The following is a 23,419-nucleotide window of genomic DNA, read 5'->3' as shown; positions in this document are numbered from 1 at the left end:
TGTCGTGTTGTGAGAAAACGTGTTATATGGGACTAAGAAAAAGTACAAAAAAGAGAGGTTATGTTCCAAAAGCTAACAAAAATACATTATTTCATTGATAAAATGTTAACAAAAATACACCATTCTAGATTTCATGTATCTTCTGCTCTCTTTAAAAAATCAGTAATCTGAGTTTGTTTGCTTTTGCTTGATAAATTTTTGTGAATTTCATCGTATGGAACTAGCATTTTTGAAGCTGCCTTTTGAACTTTGGACTCCTTTCATTCAAGAATCTGCATTAACAAAAAAAAAAAAAAAAAAAAAAAATCTAATTGCTCAGCTAACTTTATGCCTTCCCCTATGCTTTTTAGTGTAAAATTTGGAAACTTAGAATTTTCATCTGTGATATCATCATCTGAATTGATTTGATTTTACCTCCAATGTCATTTGCACCAAATCCGTTATGCTGGCTTCCTTTTCTACCAGTAATTCTTGAATGTCTTCAGTAATCATTTCTTTTTTTTATTTTTTTAGGACATCAGAGACTAAGGCCATATTAATTTGTCTATAAATTGAGTGTGTCCTGAGATCGATTTTCTGTTTTGCTGGACGAAAAACCCGAGTTTCTGGGAGAAAAAACCATACTACGCGAGTCTGAGCCCAACTAATTCAGCCACGTTGTGAAAAAGACCCATAAAAATTCCTCCCTTCATCGACAGGATTTGAACTCAGGTCTTTTCCAGCTGCTGTGGGGATTCTATGAACTGTGCTACCCATGAAGGCTTCAGTAGTCATATCATCAAAACCTTCCCCTCCTACTGACTTAGCAAGTTCTATTATCACACCGATTCCATTTTCTGCCCATTCGATCATATTTCCTGAATGAAATGACTCTGGCCATACATTTTTCCATACACATTTAACGTTGACGGTTTTACTTCTTTCAGCAATAAAGCCATGATACTGATACAGTCCACAATTGAGAAATGTTTCCATTAGATTTGGATTTGGAATCATTTTTTTCCAAAATCCATTGTAACAATTTTCTGATGGAATGAGTTTTAGCAGTTGAATGAAAGAAGTTGTATTAACCCAGTACAACTGTGGTGGTAGGAACATAACTTCAATTTGGATGACTTAAATCTTTTGGATGGCCCGGTGTGCTATCCAATAGTAATAAAACTTTGAAATCTAGATTTTTCCACAAGTTCAATAGCACAGAACGTAACATGGGAATTTCCCAACAAAATAAAATATGGATTTCTCAATAATTTTTTTTTTTTTTTTTTTTGACTGGCGAGTCAACAGCGGGGATTCAAAAAGAGTGAAAACATTGAAAAATTACATTCAACATGATAGCAGGGTTTTCCCCACACAAAACCTCAAAAATGCCCTGTTATGCGAGGTTTACTGAAATTCTCTAATCGTGTTAGAGCAAAACCGTGTTATATAAGTACCGTGTTGTGTGAGGATTGCCGCAATTTATCAATTGTGTTAGAGCAAAACTGTGTTGTAGAAGTACCGCGTTATACAGGGGTTGCCTGTATTAATATTATATACTAGATATTTTGTTTCTTGCCATGCACTGCTTAGAGGCACAATAGGGTAATATGGTGCTGCACAGAAATGAAATGTGCATAGTTCTCACAAGTCATTATTTTTGCTTTTTTTTGTTATCAGTTTATTAAATAAATAAATCATAAATTATTTCTATTTGCTTATTAATATCACAGCATAAATGTTAAATGCATTATATTTCAATCGTTATTATAATCCAAGAAGAAATAATTAAACTGCACTAGGAAAACATTACAGTATACTACAACTGTTTAATTTATTAAATTACAAGCTTGAAATATGTGTTGAATTTCACGTGTGGGTGATCATAATGTATTATGAAATGTGAGGTGAATATTACATTGGGAAGTATGTGCAGCAAAGTTAAAACAATGATGGATAGATCAGTTAATCATTTAGTACTTATCTGGTAACAAGATAATTACTTATTTACTTTTCACTTCTATTAATCAAAGAAAAAGAAAAAAATTCAATTAATTTAAGAAATAAAAATTTAACATCTCTGACATGTAATGCACTCTTATATTAACTAATGTTTATTCTCCTTTTCTTCAGATAAATGAGATCTCCTCATTCAAAAATAATCATTTAATCTCTATGTAACTGGAAACATTGTTTACACCAAACCTCATATTACATCTGAAGTTCTGCATTGTTACATTACACTGATTACTCAAGTACGAATTAGATGATAACATTTATCTACTATACTATACATATCATCCCGAGTATCTTACAGAAACTTCAATTCATTTCCCATTGGCAGATTCAAATCTGTTAATGATGATAACTTTATGACTTCAACAATCCTGATGCCATAGTTAATCATTTAATTTTTTTAATTATTAATAGCCCTGCTTTCCCCGTCAAATAAACAGATAGCTGGCAAATCAAGGGACATCTAACCAATATTTCATTAAAGGATTATCATAATGATCTCTTTTAGGATTAACATTGTTCATTTAAAAATGCAACATGCAACCTTTTTTTTATAGTTGACTGAATAAGCAATAATAACAAATGATTCTGCATAGAAAACCCATTGTTCCTGATGGCTCTAAATAAGTACTCCAACAGATATTTTAATAACAAAAATTACAGCGAATTAGGACATAAAAATTTGTTTGGTAATATGTTAATTTTTAAGCTTAGATTTGTATTCAATCAAAATTAGTAAGCTGCTTGACCTACCTATTCATTATCTTTATACTTACATTTTTTTTGGCTTTTAAATGAAATGATTTATACAAAAGATTACTTATAATTTTTTTATTTATTTTATTTCTAAATGAGCTTTAGTTTTATTTCTAAATCAGCAAAATATCAATTCCTGAAATTATTTGGCTCTAAAATGTAAACCATTTAAACAGTAAACATTTAAAAATTAGTAAAAATTCTAGGTGATGAATTTACCTCTTTTTATTGTTCACACTGGTTCCCAAAAAACAATTAACAAATTAATGAAACTTTTTATTGTTTTTGTTGACGTTGTAATTCAATATTACTTATTGTAAAAGTGACACTTAACAAGCATTATTTTTCATTGGTAATAATATTTCATGTTAATATAATTAAGTAACGTAATGCATTTAAATGAGTCAAATATTATCAATATAACTATAAAATAACATTTTAAATTCATAAATGGTTCTCTTTGGTTATTAAAATATTATAATTTTGTATATTTAAAACTATCATGTGAGAGTGTTCTCAGTAGGAATAATAACCCATTACAATTTTCCCTGCTTTTATATTGGTCTAAAAAAATTACTGAAAGGTTATGTTAAATGAGTCAGTATATAATAGAAATCATTAGAAAATAAACATTTTGAAAATACTAGCAACTAAGAAAATAGCAACAAAATTGGGGAAAAAAAAAAACAATACTAAGTTCATAAGAGATAGTCACAGTGCTTTCAAAAATTCCAACTTGTGAAGATCTGGAAAAAACATAGGTCTAATGTTTCATTTGATTTGAAACTTCTACACTGCAAATGTTTTAAATAAATGTTACAACTTCTATTACTTAATATATCAAGAATTATGTAGCCTTCTTTTGTTCTTTTTTTTGTTTTGATGTTCTTTTTTTTTTTTTTTTTTTTTTTTTGCAATAAAGAAACTAAAGCACTACGGCATCAATGTATTATTTTTGTAGATTGTGTATTCTATAAATAAATTATTATGTTAATGACACCCAAGTGTAACTTATACCTTTCTAAGTGTTTTATGTATATAGAAATCTGCATATGCAACTGATTTTTCACTAACAAACAAACTGATGATGAACAAACAATGTTTTCGAACTTTTTTGAGAAGTGGATTTTAGCATTAGCATTAGTAGAGGCATACAAGGCAAGAAAGAAAGCTTATGCAGCATCAGCAAAAAAAAAAAAAAAAACCCTCCCATTTCACCCCTCTAACCATTCCAAATGCCTGACCAGCTCAGTCTTAAATATATTTAGGCTATCAACTTCCACAATAAAAGATGAAAGTCTGTTCCACCAATAAACTACCCGCTGGTTAAAGGCAAATTTCTGCACATCTATTCTACAACTGTCTTTCCTCAATTTAAAACTGTGTCCTCTCGGGTACTTAATCTGAGCAAGAGAAAGAATACCATCAGCATTCAGCTTGCTCAACCCATTCAAGGCCTTGTACATCTCAATCAGATCACCTCGCAGGTGCCTGCTCTCCAGACGCTGCAACTGACAACTTAAGCCTTTATTGGTAAGAGCACCCCTTTGTTCCCCTCACCAATCTTGTTTCCCTTCTTTGTACTCCTTCTAGCAACTCTACATCCTTCCTGAAATGAAGCCTCCAGACCAGTACACAGTACTCTAGGTGTGGCCTGACCATTGCCTTGTACAATGGGATAATCACCTCCCTGTCCCTGCTAGCAAAATTCCTATATATATCATTGACAAGATTCCATGACCTGCCCTGGCAGCACGTCTGCACTGCTCAGCAAACTTCATATTTGACTGCGCAATTACCCCTCCAGGTCTTTTTCACTTTCCACTTCCCTGAGTGTAGAACCACATAGATGGTATGTTTCTCTTGGGTTATTGCTACCCATATGCAGTACTTTGCATTTGTCAATGTTAAACTTCAGTTGCCACTTTCCAGCCCATTTGCCCAACTTATCTAGATCCAGTTGGAGTAGCATACTGTCTTTACTGTCATTAACAACCCTGCCAATCTTTGTATCATCTGAAAACTTGGACATTAAACCTCATATACCTTCATCAATATCATTGTTAAATATACAAAACAATAATGGGCCCAACACCGAACCCTGAGGAACTCCACTAATAACATTTTTCCAGGAAGAGCAGTGTCCATTGATTATCACTTTCTGTCATCTCCCACTCAACCATCCCTTTATCCATTGTAGCAACTTACCCTTAATGCCATACCTCTCCAATTTGTATAGCAGTCTTCCATGTGCAACAGTATCAAAAGCTTTCCTGAAATCCAAGTATATGATATCAAAATTATTTTTGGCATTCAGTTCCTTTGTGACCACATCATAGTATCCAATAAAATTGGTCAGACAAGACCTCCCTTTAACAAACCCATGCTGTGTCTTAACTATTACTGCAGTCTTGTCTAGATGATCCTGCAATGCTTCTTTAACCAGTGATTCCATTATTTTCCCAGGAACAAGTTAAACTAACAGGTCTACAGTTACTTATGTCACCTTTTGAACCCCCTTTGTGAATTGGTTTTAAATTTGGGGACCAGCCCTTGATCCAAGGAAGTTCTCATAATTATGGCTAAGTGTTTGCTTACTTCCTTTGCTGCCTCCTTTAATATAACTGGATAGATCCCGTACACCCCAGGTGCCTTCCTTATGTTTAACTTCAACAATTTCTCCTCCCCTTTTCTCACAGTTATTACAAAATCACTTAGCTCCTTCTTAGAGTTTGATAAACTTCTGGCACTCTTCTCATTGAATAACTCCTCATGTGTGAATGATGCAAAATACTCAACCCATCTATGTTAGGTGGTCCAATCTGATTAATTTTGTACATATTTTGTACATTACTAAGGCATCAATGTATTATTTTTGTAGATTGTGTGTATTCTATAAATAAATTATTATGTTAATGACACTCAAGTGTAATCTATACCTTTCTAAGTATTTTACGTATATAGAAATCTGAATTTGCGACTGATTTTCAAACTTTTTTGAGAAGTGGATTTTGTAAATATTTGTTTAAAAAAAAAAAAACTTTTGGTAACAGTATGAAATACTGGCACCTTTAGAAATACTGTAGTATAATGCATTTTCCATGACTTTTTTTAATGGTTATTCAAATAAAATTTGCGTGCTTTACTGTATTCAATTTTCAATCAAGAGAATCTTTCTGCATCCACTGAGACTGAGGCTGGGTACTCAGCATTAAATCTTGGTCTTATATTCAACTTAGAGACAAATACTATTATCCATGATTCTGCCTAAGTTGCTAATATCTTTTTAAATTGTATAGCATCATCTGAAAAGGTGAATCCACTATAAGTTTAAAACTCTGAGACACTGCAAGGACAGCTGTTTCAAAGCTTAGTGCTTCACATTAGATGGCAGTTGGTCTCTATGCAAACATTTGCTCAATTATGAATAATGTATTTTGTCTAAGCAAACAGCGAAGCAGTGTACGGAAGTAAAAATTTCCATTTCAACACATTCCAACCATTATGTTAACCCTAATAATAAGCTGTATTTGCTGTACGCAGTTGTTGTTGTTTTTTTAGTTTTTTAGGAGCATTAGCAACTAAGGCCATATTGCTCCGGGAATATGCGGTGGTCATTCCCTGACCTTTCCGCATCCTCCATATTTGGTGGTGATGGGCTTGACCCCCGGTCTAATCAAGAAGCGTGTGCTATGCACTGTTGCTCCTTCCCACCTAGCTATGGAGGCGCCTAGCTGTATGTAGTAAAATGATATAGGATTTAAGGACAATATCTTCCTACAATCCTAGATTATTAATGCTTACTGTGAATGAAGAAAGTTTTACTGGCTGTCATTACGAAAACTGAAAGGAACCCAACTCCATTAAATATGTTGAAAGTACATTTAATTTAAATGTTTGTTTACTCCAGCATGACCACATAGATGAAAGGAGTTTACAAAGTAATTTGACATTAGATATTCCTTGAGTGGCATGGTGTGTAGGTAAACTGTATTGTTTGAAGATAATAAAGTCCTAAAACCTACATTTATTTCCGACTTGGAAATATATACATAATGGAATCCAATTTTTTGTAGTATTTTCTTACTACTTCTTCAGTGACAGCTGTCTTTGTAAAAAACCATCACAAAAGATCACTTAGGTCACAAGAACCTGCTGCAATGCAGTAAAATATTCTATTTATATTCCTACAAAACCACATTGAGTCATTTCAACTACTACTCATTTTGGCAAAAATATTACCATTAATTGTATTTTGTGGTCATGTGGATTCAAACCACAGTCAACTGAAATGTGTTATTACTCCATAATGACAACTTAGCTATGTCAGATCTCTCTTTTTGTAATCACTGTACACAGTACTTAACACAGTGAGAGTACACTGGAATGAGCAAACTATATACTCTTAAGGGAATTTGTTAAAACATTTTGGTAGAACCTAGCATCTACCTTTCTACATAAAGACAAATAAAGAAGGCAACTACAGCAATATAAAGGGGAACAAATACAAAAAAAAAACTCCCATTTATGACTGAAGTTTTATTTTTCTTGTTTATGTCCCTTTCTACTGCCAGTTTCTCAATTCTACCTTCTTATTAGAAAGGCAGACACTATATTGAAACTTGAAACATCAATCACATAAATATATAATATGTTTTGTGCCTTATCCAGAGCATTCTGTTGCATACACTGATAACAGCCAAAAATTAAATTTACAACTACTTGGAGTTGCCAATATAAAGATGTTTTTTGTTTTTTTTTTCATTTTGCCCAATTTAATTAGTCCACATCATTTCTTACAAAATCTATATCAGTGAACTGTTCTTTTCTTTTTTCACAGGAATTTTTTTTGCATATGCCACTACCACTGGTTATAAATTAAACTAACATAAAAAAACAATCTACACACTTTACTGAATAGTTATATCAATAAGCCAATTACAGTGAATGATAATCAATCATTCACTGTATTTACTACAGAAAGGATACATTTACCATAATAATTCAAAACAATGCAAATAAATTCGAAATAAAAATTTTGAAATTCGATTACATTTTAGTTTGCCATTCTGAGTGAAGCATGATTCAGTTTCATAATTTTTTAATTATGTTATGTACAAGTGAATCACACATCTAGAGTGGAACAATGTGGACTATACTAAGGGTTCCTAGGTAGCCTAGTATATTTTAGTATTTATCAAAATATATTTGCTGTGTGACAAACACTTATTATAAATGCTGACTCAGTTTACTCAACCTTAAAAAAAAAAGCAATTTAATACCTAAATCAAGTAACCACATTTCTGTTGGATTTTAGCTAATCTTATTGCTCTTCTCTGAATCCTTCCCGATAGGACCACACATCCCTCCTAAAATCCTGACACACTTAATTATGAGCTGGACATAGGGAATAATTTCCCTATGTTTAATTGGATTTAGCAAGGCATTTGAATCAGGAGAGGTTACTGTATAAGCTGGAATATGTTGGGATTACTGGAATGATTCTAAAGGTGGATCACAGGGTGGTTGCAAGGCAGAAGGCAGAGAATTATGACTAATGGATATTCTTCAGATTGGTGTAATGTCAGAAGTGCCCCCCCCCACGGATCAGTTCTTGGAACACTGTAGTGTATAGTTTTCATAAAGGATATTGACGAAGGAATAGCAGATGTGATGTCAAAATTTGCAGACAATGTAAAGATTGGGAGAGTCATTAATGATCAGTGACAAGCAGCGCTCGTTCAGGATGACTTGAACAGGCTTCAAGAATGACCAGAAAAGTGGCAGCTATGTTTTAATGCAGCAAAATGTAAATTATACCTTGAGCACTATTTTTCAACCCATCCAAATAATTTATCTAGATTTGTGAATTATGTACCAAATCCCAATTATTGTTGGATTACTATTGGCAATGTAAGCAAAGTTTCATTAATGACAATGCAATGATTTTCACTATTATATTTTTCTAGAATATAATGTGAAAGCTCAATCAATTTCACACATAAACTGAAAATTTTAGAGATCTTACACTTTGGGAATAGCAACCCCAAAATAACTTATATACTTGGTGGGGTTGAATTAAAAAAGTAGAGAAAGGAGGGGATCTGGGAGTTACAATACCTTTAGTATAAACAACTGGCCAGGAAAGCCCTATCAATGATTTATCGGACAATATCCTGTAGAGACGGGGAGGCCTAATTCCACTGTATAAGGAAATTGTAAGACTGCATTTGGAAGAGTGTGTCCAAGTTATGAAGACCACATCTAAAACAGACATTGAGCTTCTTGAAAGGATCCAAAAATGGGTAACTCAAATGGTAAAATAGGCAAAAGGACAACCATATGAGGAAAGACTTTGTTTATGTGAGCTACATGGCTTGGCAACCAGGCACCTTAGAAGGGACCTGACTGAAGTTTATAAGATTCTGAGAGGGTTTAGTAAAATGAAGGTGGAATTTTCATGTATAAAGAATTCCAGAACTAGGAATTATAAGTTCAAGTTATAGGAGAGGAGGTTTAGAATAGATCACAGGAAGTTTTCTTTCAGCCTCAATTACCTATGGAAGTCACTTCCATAGTTCACTAGAACAAGTCACTTCCATAGTTCACTAGAACAAGTCACTTCCATAGGTAGTTGAGGCTGACAGTTTGAAGAAATTCAAAGGCCAACTGGATAGTTATCTACATTAAGAGTAAAAGCATATAATTTTCCTATTTTCTTATCTACATTTTACTTCTTTTTTTATATGGCTAATACTAAAATGAGATTTCCAAACCTATGTACAATATTCTATATGTAGCTTAAGTATGCTGCTTTATACAATGGAATAATTACCTCTTTATCTCTGTAGAAGTTTTGACATATCACTGTCAAAACCCACTGTCTGCCTGCACTGCACTATACTACACTTCATATCAGAATGTACAACTATTCTTAAGTCTTTTTGATTGTATACTATCTTGAATATGCTGTGATCCAAGTGGTATATTATGCTAGGCTTAGTGTTTCCCAAACCTAAGACAAAAATTATACCTTCAATACTGCCGACTGGGCTAGCCAGGTGGGTAAAGTGCCTGCCTGGCAACCCAAAGGTCGTGGGTTCGAATCCCGCCTCAGGCTTGGATCAAAGTACTGCAAAAACTTTGGGAGGTGCATTATGGCCACAGAAGCTGATGCGCCAACAACTACCAAAAAAAACCCTTCAGTACTTTTTTTTCAGCCCATCCAAATAATTTAACCAGATCAAAGTACCAAACCCCAATTATTGCTGAATTACCATCAGCAAAGCAAGCTAAGTTTCATTAATCACAATGCAATGATTTCCACGATCATATTCTTCTAGAATATGATATGAAAACTCAATTATTTTCGTATACAAGCTGAAAAATTCAGATATCCAACCTTTTTCTTTACTCTGATTCTCAAACAGTTATAGATTTGTGGAATTCAAACAGATTTTCTGAAAACAAGATTCATAATATGGTTTGAAAATATTACTGCATGGTTGTAATATTAATATAATTAAATTGAAAAACTTTTCCCCATGACTGTACAAAAGTTTAGTTTATTAGAATTCTCAAAGATAATTTTCTTATGTACTTTTTTTTTTTTTTTCTTTTTTTTTTTGGCCATCAAATGATCATTAACTTTAATTTGAAAATATTCCAAAAGCACAGTACTGGAGATCTCTGATATCAACATTATAAAAATGTTTACACTTATGAGAGGGGAGGGGGGGGTTAAAAAAAAAAGATTTGTTCAACCAGAAGTAGCTGTGATAGGTTTAAATAAACACTATACATTACACCTTTTCAACACAGTTACCAGACAAAATGACACATTTTTGCCACCTCTCAATACCTGTCCACATACCCATTTTCCTGAAGTCCTCTGACTGCCTTTAAACCACTCTTTAAAGGTAATCTGTCAGTATTACACCATGCTGATTCCAAAAAACTGACAGCATCACCTTGGCAGCACCTTTGCTTTTTTGGTGGGGGAGGGAAATGGTGAGTCTACATGCTTTCATCATTTTTACAAATATGTGTTTAGTTTTGGAACCATAGTGATGGATCCCAGTTTCATCCATGGTGACTAGCCATGAAAAAATCTCCTCCTGCTTTTCCTGACACATCAACAACATTTCATGTGCACATTGTGCCCTTTCCTTCTTCTGGTAAGGGATCAGAAGTCTGGGAACACATTTAACAGGCACTTTACTCATATGCAACTGTTGATGGATGATGTTCTCCACAGACCCTACAGTAATTTGGAGCTCTATAGCTAGTTCTTTGATGTCAATACAGTGATCTTCCAGGATTAATGCCTAAATTTTTGCAACACTCTCTTCTTTTATAGCAGTTGCTGGGCATCCTGGGATTTCTTCATCATGCACTGAGGTTCTTCCACACTTTAATTGTTTATACAAATGTGCAACAATACTTTAACCCAGGCAGTCTTCTCCATAAACAGCGACCATTTCTTCATTGATTGTTTTGGGTGTTTTCCTTTGCAGAAAGAGGAACTGAATCACTAATCTGTATTCCACTTTATCCATTGTGACACTTCACTTGATTCAGCACTGCAAAGAAAAAAAATGAATTGTTGGATTGAAACCAAAATTTGTGTGATTTCTATAGAGATTTCAAGGTATCAAACAAAAAAATTATCTTTCTATCACAACTACTTCTGGATGAATTTAAATCTTTTTTGAATCCCTCACTCCTCATACACCAGAGAATCATACAGAAGATTGGATGCCAGGATTAATGAACACACTAAAGAAGGCACCCTTCAGGAAAGTGGACTCTACCTCAATGTAGGCATATTTGGAATGTCAGAGATAACTTTCAATGTATGAGTGTTCTTTCAATAGACCCACCATACCACAGGAGAGCCTTCAAAGAACTACTCTTTATTAAAACATTTTCAGAGATAACAATAAAAAGTGGGGGGGGTGTCAATGAATCCTTCTCCAGACTAAAGCAACTTATCATCATTTATCTGAATACCAAGATAGCAAGAGAATCTACCTCAACTCCACCCACAACATATTCAGCCAAGAAGAAAATTCACCCATTTCCAATAATCATTAAGATCATTTCCAACTCTCAAGGTACAATCTCAGAAAGAGAAAACCATTAGCAGCAATACAGGAAATAACAAGGAGCAGTTACTTCCTGGAATCTTTCTGGAATGGTTCTCTGTGACAATATAGTGATTTTGCTTTTTGTCACTCATTTGGAAGATGTTTTTTTGAGTGATTTTGCCTCTTGCCACTCACTTTAATCTGATCATAAACTAATAATTCTTAAGGACTCTGAAATCAGGACTGAAGTTAACTGATCTCAAATAGAGGGGAGTAGATGAAGTTCCACATAAGTTATTTTGAGTTTTCCAGCCCACTTAATATACATTTGTACTGTACAGACATAATACACACAGCATATGGTCTTAGATGCTAATCTGCTATATAAATCAAAATAATAATAACTAGAATAATATTGCATCATATTTGTCAGTTTTATTAAAATCAACTTAGAGTAACGTGCCTTGGATATCAACAAACTTCAGATTGCAGATAATGAAAAGGTCTTTGGAGTAACTATATACAATCTGATATTAAGTTTTCCAAACAGTATTTCTCTCTACTTTTCCAGAAACTTTGCCAGTATGGGAGAGGGGGGGGGAGAGACAGCAGATTATTCCATTATATAAAGCATTAGTTAGGCCACAGCTTGAATACTGCATACATCATATTGGTTAAAGGCATAAAGGGGCATTCTTATCAAGAGAGTCTTGAGTTTTGTAAGCTACTGTTTGGGAACCATATTTCTGAGGTATAACATCATATAAATCTAGTTTCGTTTGTTTCCAATCAAAGTTTCAGGGCCTTGAAAGGTTTGAATAAACTAAATCTGAGGGAATTTTTATGCACAGTCACATAACATACACAAGGTGGCATAAGTTTAAATTGAGAGGGAATAATTTGTAGACTGGACATATGAAAATTTTTCTATAGTGAAAGAGTGGCTGATTGTTGGAATAAGCTCCCACCTACCCTTCTGCAGATTGGAAGTTAGAAAGTAATTCAAAATGATCTTAGTGATTTCAAAAATTTGTTATTTGATAATGACAATAGATATTACAGAGCACTGTAGCTCCTGTGGTTAAATATATTTAAAATTAACATAATAAAAAAAAATACATTAACATAGAATGTTAAATGTTCTAAATTCTGGTCCTACAATGCAGTGTAGTGTGTTTATTTTAAATCATAAACCCAAGAATGATTTTCAATAAAGTTTGATATGCACTTTTACTTGTGGCCCTGCAGACACCAAGACAGTATTCATTTTTGTGCCATACATTTTTTTTTTAACATACTGTGCTGAACTCTGCAACAGCCTCAACACAGCCTATCCCTTAAAATGTCTACATATGCTGGCAGTAGTAGTGGAACATTAACCTCATTTTTCGCATATTTTCAAAAATAAAAAAGAAGAGGAGCAAATTCAGGAAAAAAATACATGTCTAGGTCTTGTCCTTTTGGCTCTCCCCCCCCCCACTATTTTGTTATTATTTTTTTTCTGTCTTTCCCATTACCTCCTGAAAAGTTAATGGATTGCTCCTATCCAATATAATAAAAGCATGTTCATCACTTATTTTCTCTCTGTGATAGTAGTTACCATTATCCTACCACTTAGAAACAGTAAAAAAAAAAGTTAAGGAAAATAGTAATTTCCTTTTGTACAGTTCTGTCTATGATTAGTACTCTGGTTCAGCTAAAGAAATCACAGGGCTTTCATGACAGGAGTAGATAGCAGGATTAACCTTCCTATGCCTTATATGCTATGCCTCAGGAGATGGAACAAAAAGTGAAATAACTAATCAGTATACAGCTTCATGCACTAACAGGCCAAATGGTAAATAGGATTTCTGATTTTGTCGGGAAGGTGCTGTTATTCTGGACTGATTGCTTCAGTTTATGGGACTAAGAAGTAAGTGGAGATTTTATGGTGCCTACTAGCCTGAATATTTTCTTGGTTGATAATGGAACACAGGAGATGATAATGATATAGGGAAAAGCTCTCAGCAAGTATGTTTTTGGGAATGGAGAGTGACCAAATCTGTTCACAGTATCTTGAATCAGTTTGTTGGTCAACAGTGCAAGGGGGATAAGGAATGACTGCAGAGATTCCCCATAGACAGTAGAGTTCTTCTGCGAGGTTCAAGCCAGAAAAACACAGTACTCTGAGTATGGATGTCCTAACAAGAACAGTTTTTGAATTAGTACGATTTGACTAAAAATGGAGTACTGTAACCAGCTGTTGGTCATCTTTTGTTATATTTATTTATTTTTTTCTATCAGTGCACACCTTGACTCATGAGTTGTACACCAAAAAAGGGTAAAAAGCAGTACTTATCTTCCAGCTCTAAGATTAAAACTGACACTGGGATGAAGGCTGTTCGTGCACTGGTGCCACATTGCAAGAAATTAGGACATCATCAACATACCTGATTCAAGTCTTTGGCTTGGAAATAGTTTATTCCAGGCCCTGCTGCTTCAGGTTTAGCAATGCCAATTTCTACCAGGAGGTCTGCTTCTAAATTATGTGTGGATATGTTCTAGCCAACATTCTGCAATTGCAAGGATTAATTCTACTATTTAAATGTGAAAGTGTTTCATGTGACCATAAATGATCCACGGCAATTCAGTATCAACTTCAGGATATGACAAAAATCCTAGTTCAAAGATAAATTATATAGTCAGATCTATTGAAAACAGCTGCTGGGTATGATGAATTCTGTATATGTCATATTCCACCTTTCCTCATCGATTTCTGTGCTCTAGCATTTCACACATGAAACAGGTTTGCACCAGAAAGTTGATTCCTGAAGTATAAATGCTTCATCAGATGCATAATGGCTGCAAATAATGGCTTTTTAATAATATACTGTCATATTCTCAAACTAATGTTTGTTTTTACAGTTCTCTCCTCTGTACCTCAACTAGTGTCAAAGTTTTGGAATTAATTTTTTGCAGTTATGCAAAAAATTAATTCCAAATTTTCTCAGAAGATCGTAATCCTCCAAATATTTTCTTTCAATTTCTGAAGTATAAATGCTTCATCAGATGCATAATGGCTGCAAATAATGGCTTTTTAATAATATACTGTCATATTCTCAAACTAATGTTTGTTTTTACAGTTCTCTCCTCTGTACCTCAACTAGTGTCAAAGTTTTGGAATTAATTTTTTGCAGTTATGCAAAAAATTAATTCCAAATTTTCTCAGAAGATCGTAATCCTCCAAATATTTTCTTTCACTAACGAACAGTTTTCTCTGTAGTAGACTCAGTTTAAGTTAGGTCACTTGATATGTGTTTTGTTTTATCCATGCTCCTCATAGCGATCATTACACTGGATAACTGAGGATTAAGTTACAGTGGATAAATATATATCTATACATTAAAAAAGTTTCCTCCTAGTGATATTTATTTGAGCCAATGGGAGAAGAGGGAGAGGCAATTATGTCACTACAAATGCAATTAATTATTGAGAACTGCCTCCATAATGTTCACCAACTTCGTGCATGTGATTCACTGTCTAACATTTGGCGTTCCATTGTAACATTTTTTGTATATTAATGAATACTGTATATTTTTAAATATTGTAGTTTAGTATTTTGTAAATATTTTAAATATTTGTATAGTTTGTAAATACTTCAGTTAAATATTTTAGTCCTGCTCTTTCAGATGCAACAATATTCCCCATGCATTATGGGAACCCGAAGCAAAAGGCCTTTTCTAAGTGACCTATGTAAACGCAGGTAAATAATTACATAGTGATATAGGCTGAAGTTCAGTATAGTATACACCTGCAGGTACTTTGATGAAAGTGAGGAAGACATCAATAATTGATGGGTGAAGGCACCTCCCTTTTCTGATTGTTTTGTGTTCTGATTGTTGAGAAGGGGGGCTTAGCTTAGGTAGGGTGTTTATCCCTTCATCCTGCTGTTTTAAAATGTTGTTTGTTTGTTTGTTATTTGGTTTTTAGGAGCATTAGCAACTAAGGCCATATTGCTCTGGGAATATGCGGTGGTCATTCCCTGACCTTTCCGCATCCTCCGTATTTGGTGGTGACGGGCTCGAACCCTGGTCTAATCAAGAAGCATGTGCTACGCATTGCTGCTCCTTCCCACCTGGCTACGGAGGCACGCACCTTGTTTTAAAATGGGAAAATGAGTTCCCTATTTAAAAACAGTGGCAAATGTGGGGAAAAACACCCTAGGCATATCAACCTAGGAGGACAGTTGGGAGGGGGAAAGCAGTGGCATCTGCCAATCACTGTTTTGTTCCTGTCCGTTTGTTGATATATGAGAGTCATAACTTGTCAATCACTGCTTTCCCACTGTTTTGCTTGCCATCATGTTGGAGGGTGTACACCGTTCTGCAATTTTTCCATGATATTTATTCGACCTTGAGAATGCCACGCACTAAAAATGCACAGATAAATAATTACAGAGGCCATTTCCTGATTAGATATTGACCAGTGCGTTTCAACAGTTGTATCTTTTATGTAGAAAAGATTTGACTTACTACATATACCCCTACATTTTATGTAGAAAAGCATTTGTGTAGAAAAGTGCAGGGGTGGGTGAGCAAAGCAAGCAGGGGACAAAGACCCCTAGTACTAATTAAAAACTTATTGGAAAGTGAGTTCTATTATTCAACTTTCAGGTGAACAAACTACTTACTTACTTACTAGGTAAGTAAGTAACTAGTATCTATTTGGCACTTTCAAATAATAAGCAAGGAAATGGATAAAAAGCACAGAAAAAGCACAACCTTCCAATTAAATAGCAAAAAGAAAGCAAACAAGTATAATAAAAAAAAATGATTTTCACTACTAAAAAAATAACATGAATTCTGAAGCATAAGTCATATCGAGAGCCAAAACAGAAGCATCACTTTTTTAATATTTAAATTTAAATCATGCAAAAATACATGTTTAATGAATTTTTGGTCACATTTACTAATGAATGAATTTCTATTTTTATAAACTAATTAACTATAATTAGCGAACATTAGAATATTCAGATTAAAAGAAAAACAGATAAATAAAAATTTCACTGAAGTACATCATAAATTTTATTCATCATTAAGTTATTTCAGTTTTTGCATGTAATGATTAATTCATGACATTATGAATTAATCATTATGCTGGAATACATATTCAATACACAAGCAGAGACTTTCAAGTAATTAAATAAATATGCTTTAATTGCTTTAAACACTACTGGTTAACTGATTAAAAATAAATCATCCAATTCCCTTTGGAAAATGTGCCAAATAATCAAACTGTTACTTGGTGAATTAGCAGCACAGTTAAATAAGATGTCAGCCAGTTTCCTTAAGAAAAAAATGGCACAACTTATTTCCAAAGGATCAACAAAATACTACCTAGCCTCAAAATCAATTAGCTGATTATACAAAAATTATGCTGGGGTAAGATAACGTTAATTCATAATTTAATGATTAAAACACCCATAACTCTTAGCACTATGATAAATAAAATTATAGCTAAATGCAATGGTAGATATCAGTATGAATTTTTAAATGCATCAGTTCAATAATTATTCTTTTGTCTCCACACAGCTTTTCATTGAGGAAATTATGCAAATTTATTCTATTCTATCTATTCATTCAGGATTTTAAATTATATGCTTCAAGGATATTTATCCATATAATCTGTTAAAGTTTTCAGTTTTCTATTCTTTCCCCAGACTTTCACTACAGAATCAATTTGTTGGAAAAATCTCTTATTCTTTCTTCTTAAAACAGTGTACCATATTCATTATCAATTTCTGCTTCAATATCAATTTTTGCCTCAATCCTCCTACATGATTCTGTATAACTGTTTTAAAATAGTAGATTCCTAAGACTTTTATTTCAAAATATTTTGGCCTTCTACCACAGTTTCTGTCTTGTGTTGTTGTTTGTTTGTTATTTGATTTTTAGGAGCATTAGCAACTAAGGCCATATTGCTCCAGGATATGCGGTGGTCATTCCCTGACCTTTCCGCATCTTCCGTATTTGGTGGTGACGGGCTCGAACCCCGGTCTAATCAAGAAGCGTGTGCTACGCACTGCTGCTCCTTCCCACCTGGCTAAGGAGGTGCCTCTGTCTTGTGTCCCACATTAGAAATAACATGGTGAATTACTGCAATATAATTTTGTTGTATTTAGCACAGTGAGCATATACACTTAAAATTAAATTTAAGTTAGACCAAAAATTATCATCACAAGTCAAATAATTTATAATATCAAGAACCATCCACACTTTACTGAATCAAATTTCTAAACTTATGTAATGCCATAAACTATAGCAAACAAAAACTAATCTTTACTACTTGTCCAGTGGTTATTTTGTAAAAAATCATTTTACATTCTTTGTCAATTCAATTTTACATTCTTTGTCAATACCTGAAAACAGTAATTCAGTCTTAACAAGCTTTAACCTTAATTATGTTACGACTGAGGCAAATAGGAAGACTGCCCTAAAAATTCTCCATAGCTGATCATACAGTAATTAAATAAAAACATCTAAAGTGTTAATATGATATGTGACAATTAAGGAGCCTATTACCACAAATGAGCTTCACAGCAATGCATCACAAACAGAGATCTCACATCATGCACACACACACACACATCATCACTTTGTCCATGTGTTGATGAGATTCAGATTTTGATTGAGATCAATTTGGATCTTCAGATGCAAACAATGGAATTTCTAGATATTACTTGGCATAAACAGAATTTTTCAAAATCTAACCTTTTAACTGTTCCATGCTAAGGACTTTTCATCCACAATCCACGTAATTAAATTGTTTGCACTGTAGGTTATACCACTTATATTTATTACTCCATACACTTCTCCACACAGAACATCAATAGCTGAAGATGCCTAATGAAAGTCACCTATGGTCTAGCTTCTAGTTAATTTAACACTTGTTAATTTAATTTAAATTGTGACAATGCTATGCAAAGTATATATTTTCTAAAACCAGAAAATGTTCAGTTAATTTTTTTTTTTATTGTTGCACATCACCTTTTTAAAAAACAACATGGGTTTCAAAGGTGAGTTTTAGAAATTTAAGCAACTGCTAATTTATTAACTTTGCTATTTTTTCATACATCTTGAAAGTTCTGTTAAAATTATATTAATTACAGAATGTCAGTACAATTGATTCCCTTCCTTCTTGAACAATATATATATATATAGAATTTAACCCATATTTGTACATACTTACCACAGATGCTTGGACACCTCTAAGAAGCTCAAGTGGAATAACACAAGGCATGGAATCAGCTGACATATTATCTCCTGATTTTGTCCTCACTGTTACGCTTCTTTTTTTTATAGGAGCCATATGAGTTACATCAAGCAGAGCATGATCACCTATTAAAAAAAGGAATAAAATAATTACTTAAGTTCCTGAGAAAATGTAATAAATTAAACAAACTATAATAAGACCAAGTCATGTACAATGATCAAACTAGGTCTGTATTTATATGGATAAATTAGGACTGAAACACCAACAAAAGTTGGCCATTCAAATAAGTTGCTTCTTTTTTTTTTTTTTTTTTTTTTTTTTAACTTAGTTGTCTGGTTTTCAAAATATTACATTATCTCAATCATGTCTAGCAACCTTCTGAGAACAGACCCAATGGCCAACTGCTTTTTTTATTTTACATTTTATTTCCAATTACAGCCTTGGTTTTTACTGTAGGATGACAGTAAAAATAGGGAAAAGGAGGTGATTGTCCCTCTGTATAAGGCAATGTTCAGACCACGCCTTGAGTACTGCATACAGGTCTGGAGGCCTCATTTTAGGAAGGATGTAGATTTGCTTGAGCATGTACAGAGAAGGGCAACAAGATTGGTGAGGGGAATGAAGGGATCCTCTTACCAAGAGAAGCTTAAGTTCTGCAAATTGCAGTGGCTGGAGACAAGGCACCTGCAAGGTGATCTGATTGAGGTATATAAGGTTGAGCACACTGAATTCTGATGGGATCCTTCCACTTGTTCAGATTACGAACCTAAAGGAACATAAATTCAAATTAAGAAAGGACAGATGTAGATTAGATGTGCGGAAATTTACCTTTAGCCAGCGGGTGGTTAATTGCTGGAACAAACTTCCATCTGTCATTGTGGAAGTTGATAGGTTAAATAAATTTAAGGAGGAACTGGACAGGCATTTGGAGGGAATGGTGTGATTCTTTTTTTTTTTTTTTTTTTTTTGGCTGATGCTGCATAAGCTCATACACTTGCTTTCTTGCATCACATGCCACTACTGCTACTACTACATGATATTTCAGTATTCATGCTTAACACTTTCAGCATTACAAGGGCCACCTAAATTTGATTTTATTGGCATTATTTTAATTTTATAACTGATTGGGCAAGCTGGCAAACATCAATAGTTAGATTTCTAAATCAATTAAAAAGTAGTACCACTATCTAAATCAATTAAAAAGTAGTACTACTATCTAAATCAATTAAAAACTAGTACCCCAGTAGTACCACTGTTCTTTTGTTCTTTGCTGTGATATTTCCACTTCACTTATTAATCTTAGCATTTTACTTTCCACAATATATGCTACATCAAAAATAATACAGCTCTTAGAACACATACACAAGTAAAATTATTATATGTACTTAATATAGATATAGTTCTAATTAAGAAAGTTTTCATAAAGCCTCTTTCCTTAGCACTCCTATACATTCTATCTACTTTTATCTCCAATTTAAAAAAAAAGGATAAATAAGCTTGAGGTCTTCTATATGAATGTTGCTTTGAAGATAATTGCAACAAATACTGCTGTTCCTGTCTATCGATATATAAATTCTCTATAAAAGAGAATATAAACTCATAAATGCTGCCTTAAAAAAGACATAAGTATGCTTTTGAATGTAAAGAGGGTATGACCTTTGCATTTTCTTGTATTTGTATTTCAATTTTTTCAACACCCTGGAAAGTGGTGTTCATTTAAAAAAAAAAAAAAAACGCCCTGGAAAGTGGAAAAGACAGCAAGGGAGACAGACGAAGATACAGAAAGTGGATGATAGGAAGACTTTCCACCTGGAAATAGGGAGCTAAAGGAATAGAGGGGCACCCCTGGAAGTAGCCCATCCCCCACAGGGGACTGTTTAGAACAAGGAAAAGATTTGTGGTGGTAGAGTCCACTAGGCAAAAAGGTTGGGATGGGAGGTGGGAAAAGGAGAGAGCGGTTGTAAGGGAGTAAATTCATAGGGACAGGAGCCCTATGACTTTACTCTCTTAAGGAATGGAGATCACTGTGGATATGCAGTGCATCTATGTTAGCAATCCCACACTGGCCATACTAACTGAAGCTGGTGTCAACAAATCCCAAGTCATGCTTCAGAAGAGGGACAAGACGTAAAAAGGGCAGGGGAATTTCCTGATAAGCTTCCCCCACTGCAGTTTAATATGGAGGGGGGTTATGATGAGTACAATGAGAGGTTTAAAGATTTTGAAAAGCATGATATCACACAGAGGTTAGTTTTAGAACAGCATCTGGGTGATATCTTAAATGCACCTAAAAATTTGCAGGAGGAGTTGATTTAGCTCTCAGAAGACAACATTCCAATGTCTCTATTTGTCAGCAAGAAGGACTTCACTGAAATACAGAAGAATGCTTTCGAACGTCCATAACTGCATCAACATGCACTCTTGCTTTTTCACAACCTATTGCTGTGAATCAACACTTTCACAAATGACTATAATTAAGATGTGCCTGTGATCAAAGATGACAAATACTCACCTGGAGGATCACTTGAAGCTGAAGACAACAATGTTGGAAATTTGTCACTGTTCAAAACAAACAGCGACAAAAAAATATTTAATTTAATAGGTCTTGTCTAGATGCATTGCAGGATCATCTAGACAAGACTGCAGCAATAATTCAGACACAGCATGGGTTTGTTAAGGGAAAGTCTTGTCTGACAGATATTGTTGGGATATCAGAGATGTGGTGTCACACAGATATAAGGAATGCCGAACTGGAATTTGGGGAGTACAATGTGTACAGAAAGGATAGACAGGATAGGAAGGTAGGAGGTGTTATGCTGTTAATAAAGAAAAACATAAAATCAAAAGAAGTGCATCCAGTTGATATAGATGAACAGTGCACTGTTGAGTCAGTTTGGTGTGACATAAGCACTGTGAAAGCAAAAATTAGAGTAGGAGTGTGTCATAGGCCTAATGACTTGAATGGGTACAATGAACAATTGTACAGAGAAATAGAGTGGGCTAGTAAATCAGAATGTCTTATAATGGGGGATTTTAACTTCCCAGATATTGACTGGAACTTGTGGGTTGGGCACTCACACACTAGTCAGACTTTTGTGGATTTATTGGATGATTGTTTTCTGCAGCAGCATGTTCGAGAGGCAACCAGAGAAAGTAATACTCTTGATCTGGTTATCAGCAGTGATCATTCATGTATTAGGAATTTGCAGATAAAGGAACCACTAGGTGGCAGTGATCACAGTGTACTGACGTGGGATTTACTTCAAGATTTAATTACCATCACGGGTAAAGGAAAGGGTTTTTGCTTCCGTAAAGGCGAGTACAGTGGTCTCCGACAGTTTTTAAATTCTGTACAGTTGGATCAACTGACTATGTTACCAATAGTAAATTCTAAGTGGGAAGCATTCAAGGAATTAATCGTGGAAGCTACTAAAAGTTTCATACCTATTAAGAAATATTGTTCAAGGTTTAGGCCTAAATGGTTGTCAAATGAACTAATGAGACTTGTAACAGAGAAGAAAAATGCATGGGATGCATATAAATTATCAAGCGACTCAGAAGCCTATGGCAGATATAAGTTAATCTGTAATCAGGTCACAAAGGAGGTTCAGCAGGTGAAGGCAGATTACAAGAAATTCTTGGCAAAAGATGCTAAGAAAAACAGCAAGGATTTCTTTACTTATATAAACTCTAAAAGGAAGGGGATGAATCTGATTGGTCTACTTGACATCGATGGTTCGATTGTTGATGATCCTGCTCAGATAGCAAACAAACTGAATGAGTATTTTGCATCTACATTCACACGTGAGGAATTATTAAGGTTTGAAAATGGCAGAAGGTTATCAAATTGTAGCAAGATACTTAATGATTTTGTAATAACTGAGAGCAAAGTGGAAGAGAAATTGTTGAAGTTAAACGTAAGAAAAGCACCTGGGGTGGATGGGATCTATCCAGTTATATTAAAGGAGGCAGCAAAGCAACTAAGCAAACCCTGAGCCATAATTATGAGAGCATCCTTGGACTCAGGGGAGGTTCCCAAGAACTGCAGATGTGCAAATGTATCCCCAATTCACAAAGGGGGATCGAAGGGTGACACGAGTAATTACAGACCAGTTAGTTTAACTTCTGTTCCGGGTAAAATAATAGAGTCACTGGTTAAAGATGCATTGCAGGATCATCTAGACAAGACTGCAGCAATAATTCAGACACAGCATGGGTTTGTTAAGGGAAAGTCTTGTCTGACAAATTTGATAGGATATTATGATGTGGATACAAAGGAACTTGATGCAAAAAATAATTTTGATATCATATATTTGGATTTCAGGAAA

The 23,419-nt window shown here is 34.2% G+C and overlaps 1 protein-coding gene across 1 annotated transcript in view; it reads right to left on the bottom strand.

Annotated features, from left to right (window-relative positions):
• LOC150089021 (RIMS-binding protein 2-like) overlaps positions 1-23,419 on the bottom strand; it is a 349,628-nt gene that overhangs the window by 73,315 nt on the left and 252,894 nt on the right. The window contains exon 26 of the mRNA XM_090370382.1: positions 19,068-19,216. Coding sequence (XP_090226508.1) covers positions 19,068-19,216 — 149 coding nt within the window. The remainder of the gene's footprint in view (positions 1-19,067; positions 19,217-23,419) is intronic.

Source organism: Mastigoproctus giganteus, chromosome 3, assembly GCF_048544385.1.
Source record: "Mastigoproctus giganteus isolate SK-2022 chromosome 3, ASM4854438v1, whole genome shotgun sequence".
NCBI lineage: Eukaryota > Metazoa > Arthropoda > Arachnida > Uropygi > Thelyphonidae > Mastigoproctus > Mastigoproctus giganteus.
Note: the sequence above shows the minus strand (reverse complement) of the source record. Positions and strands in the feature narration are given on the sequence as shown.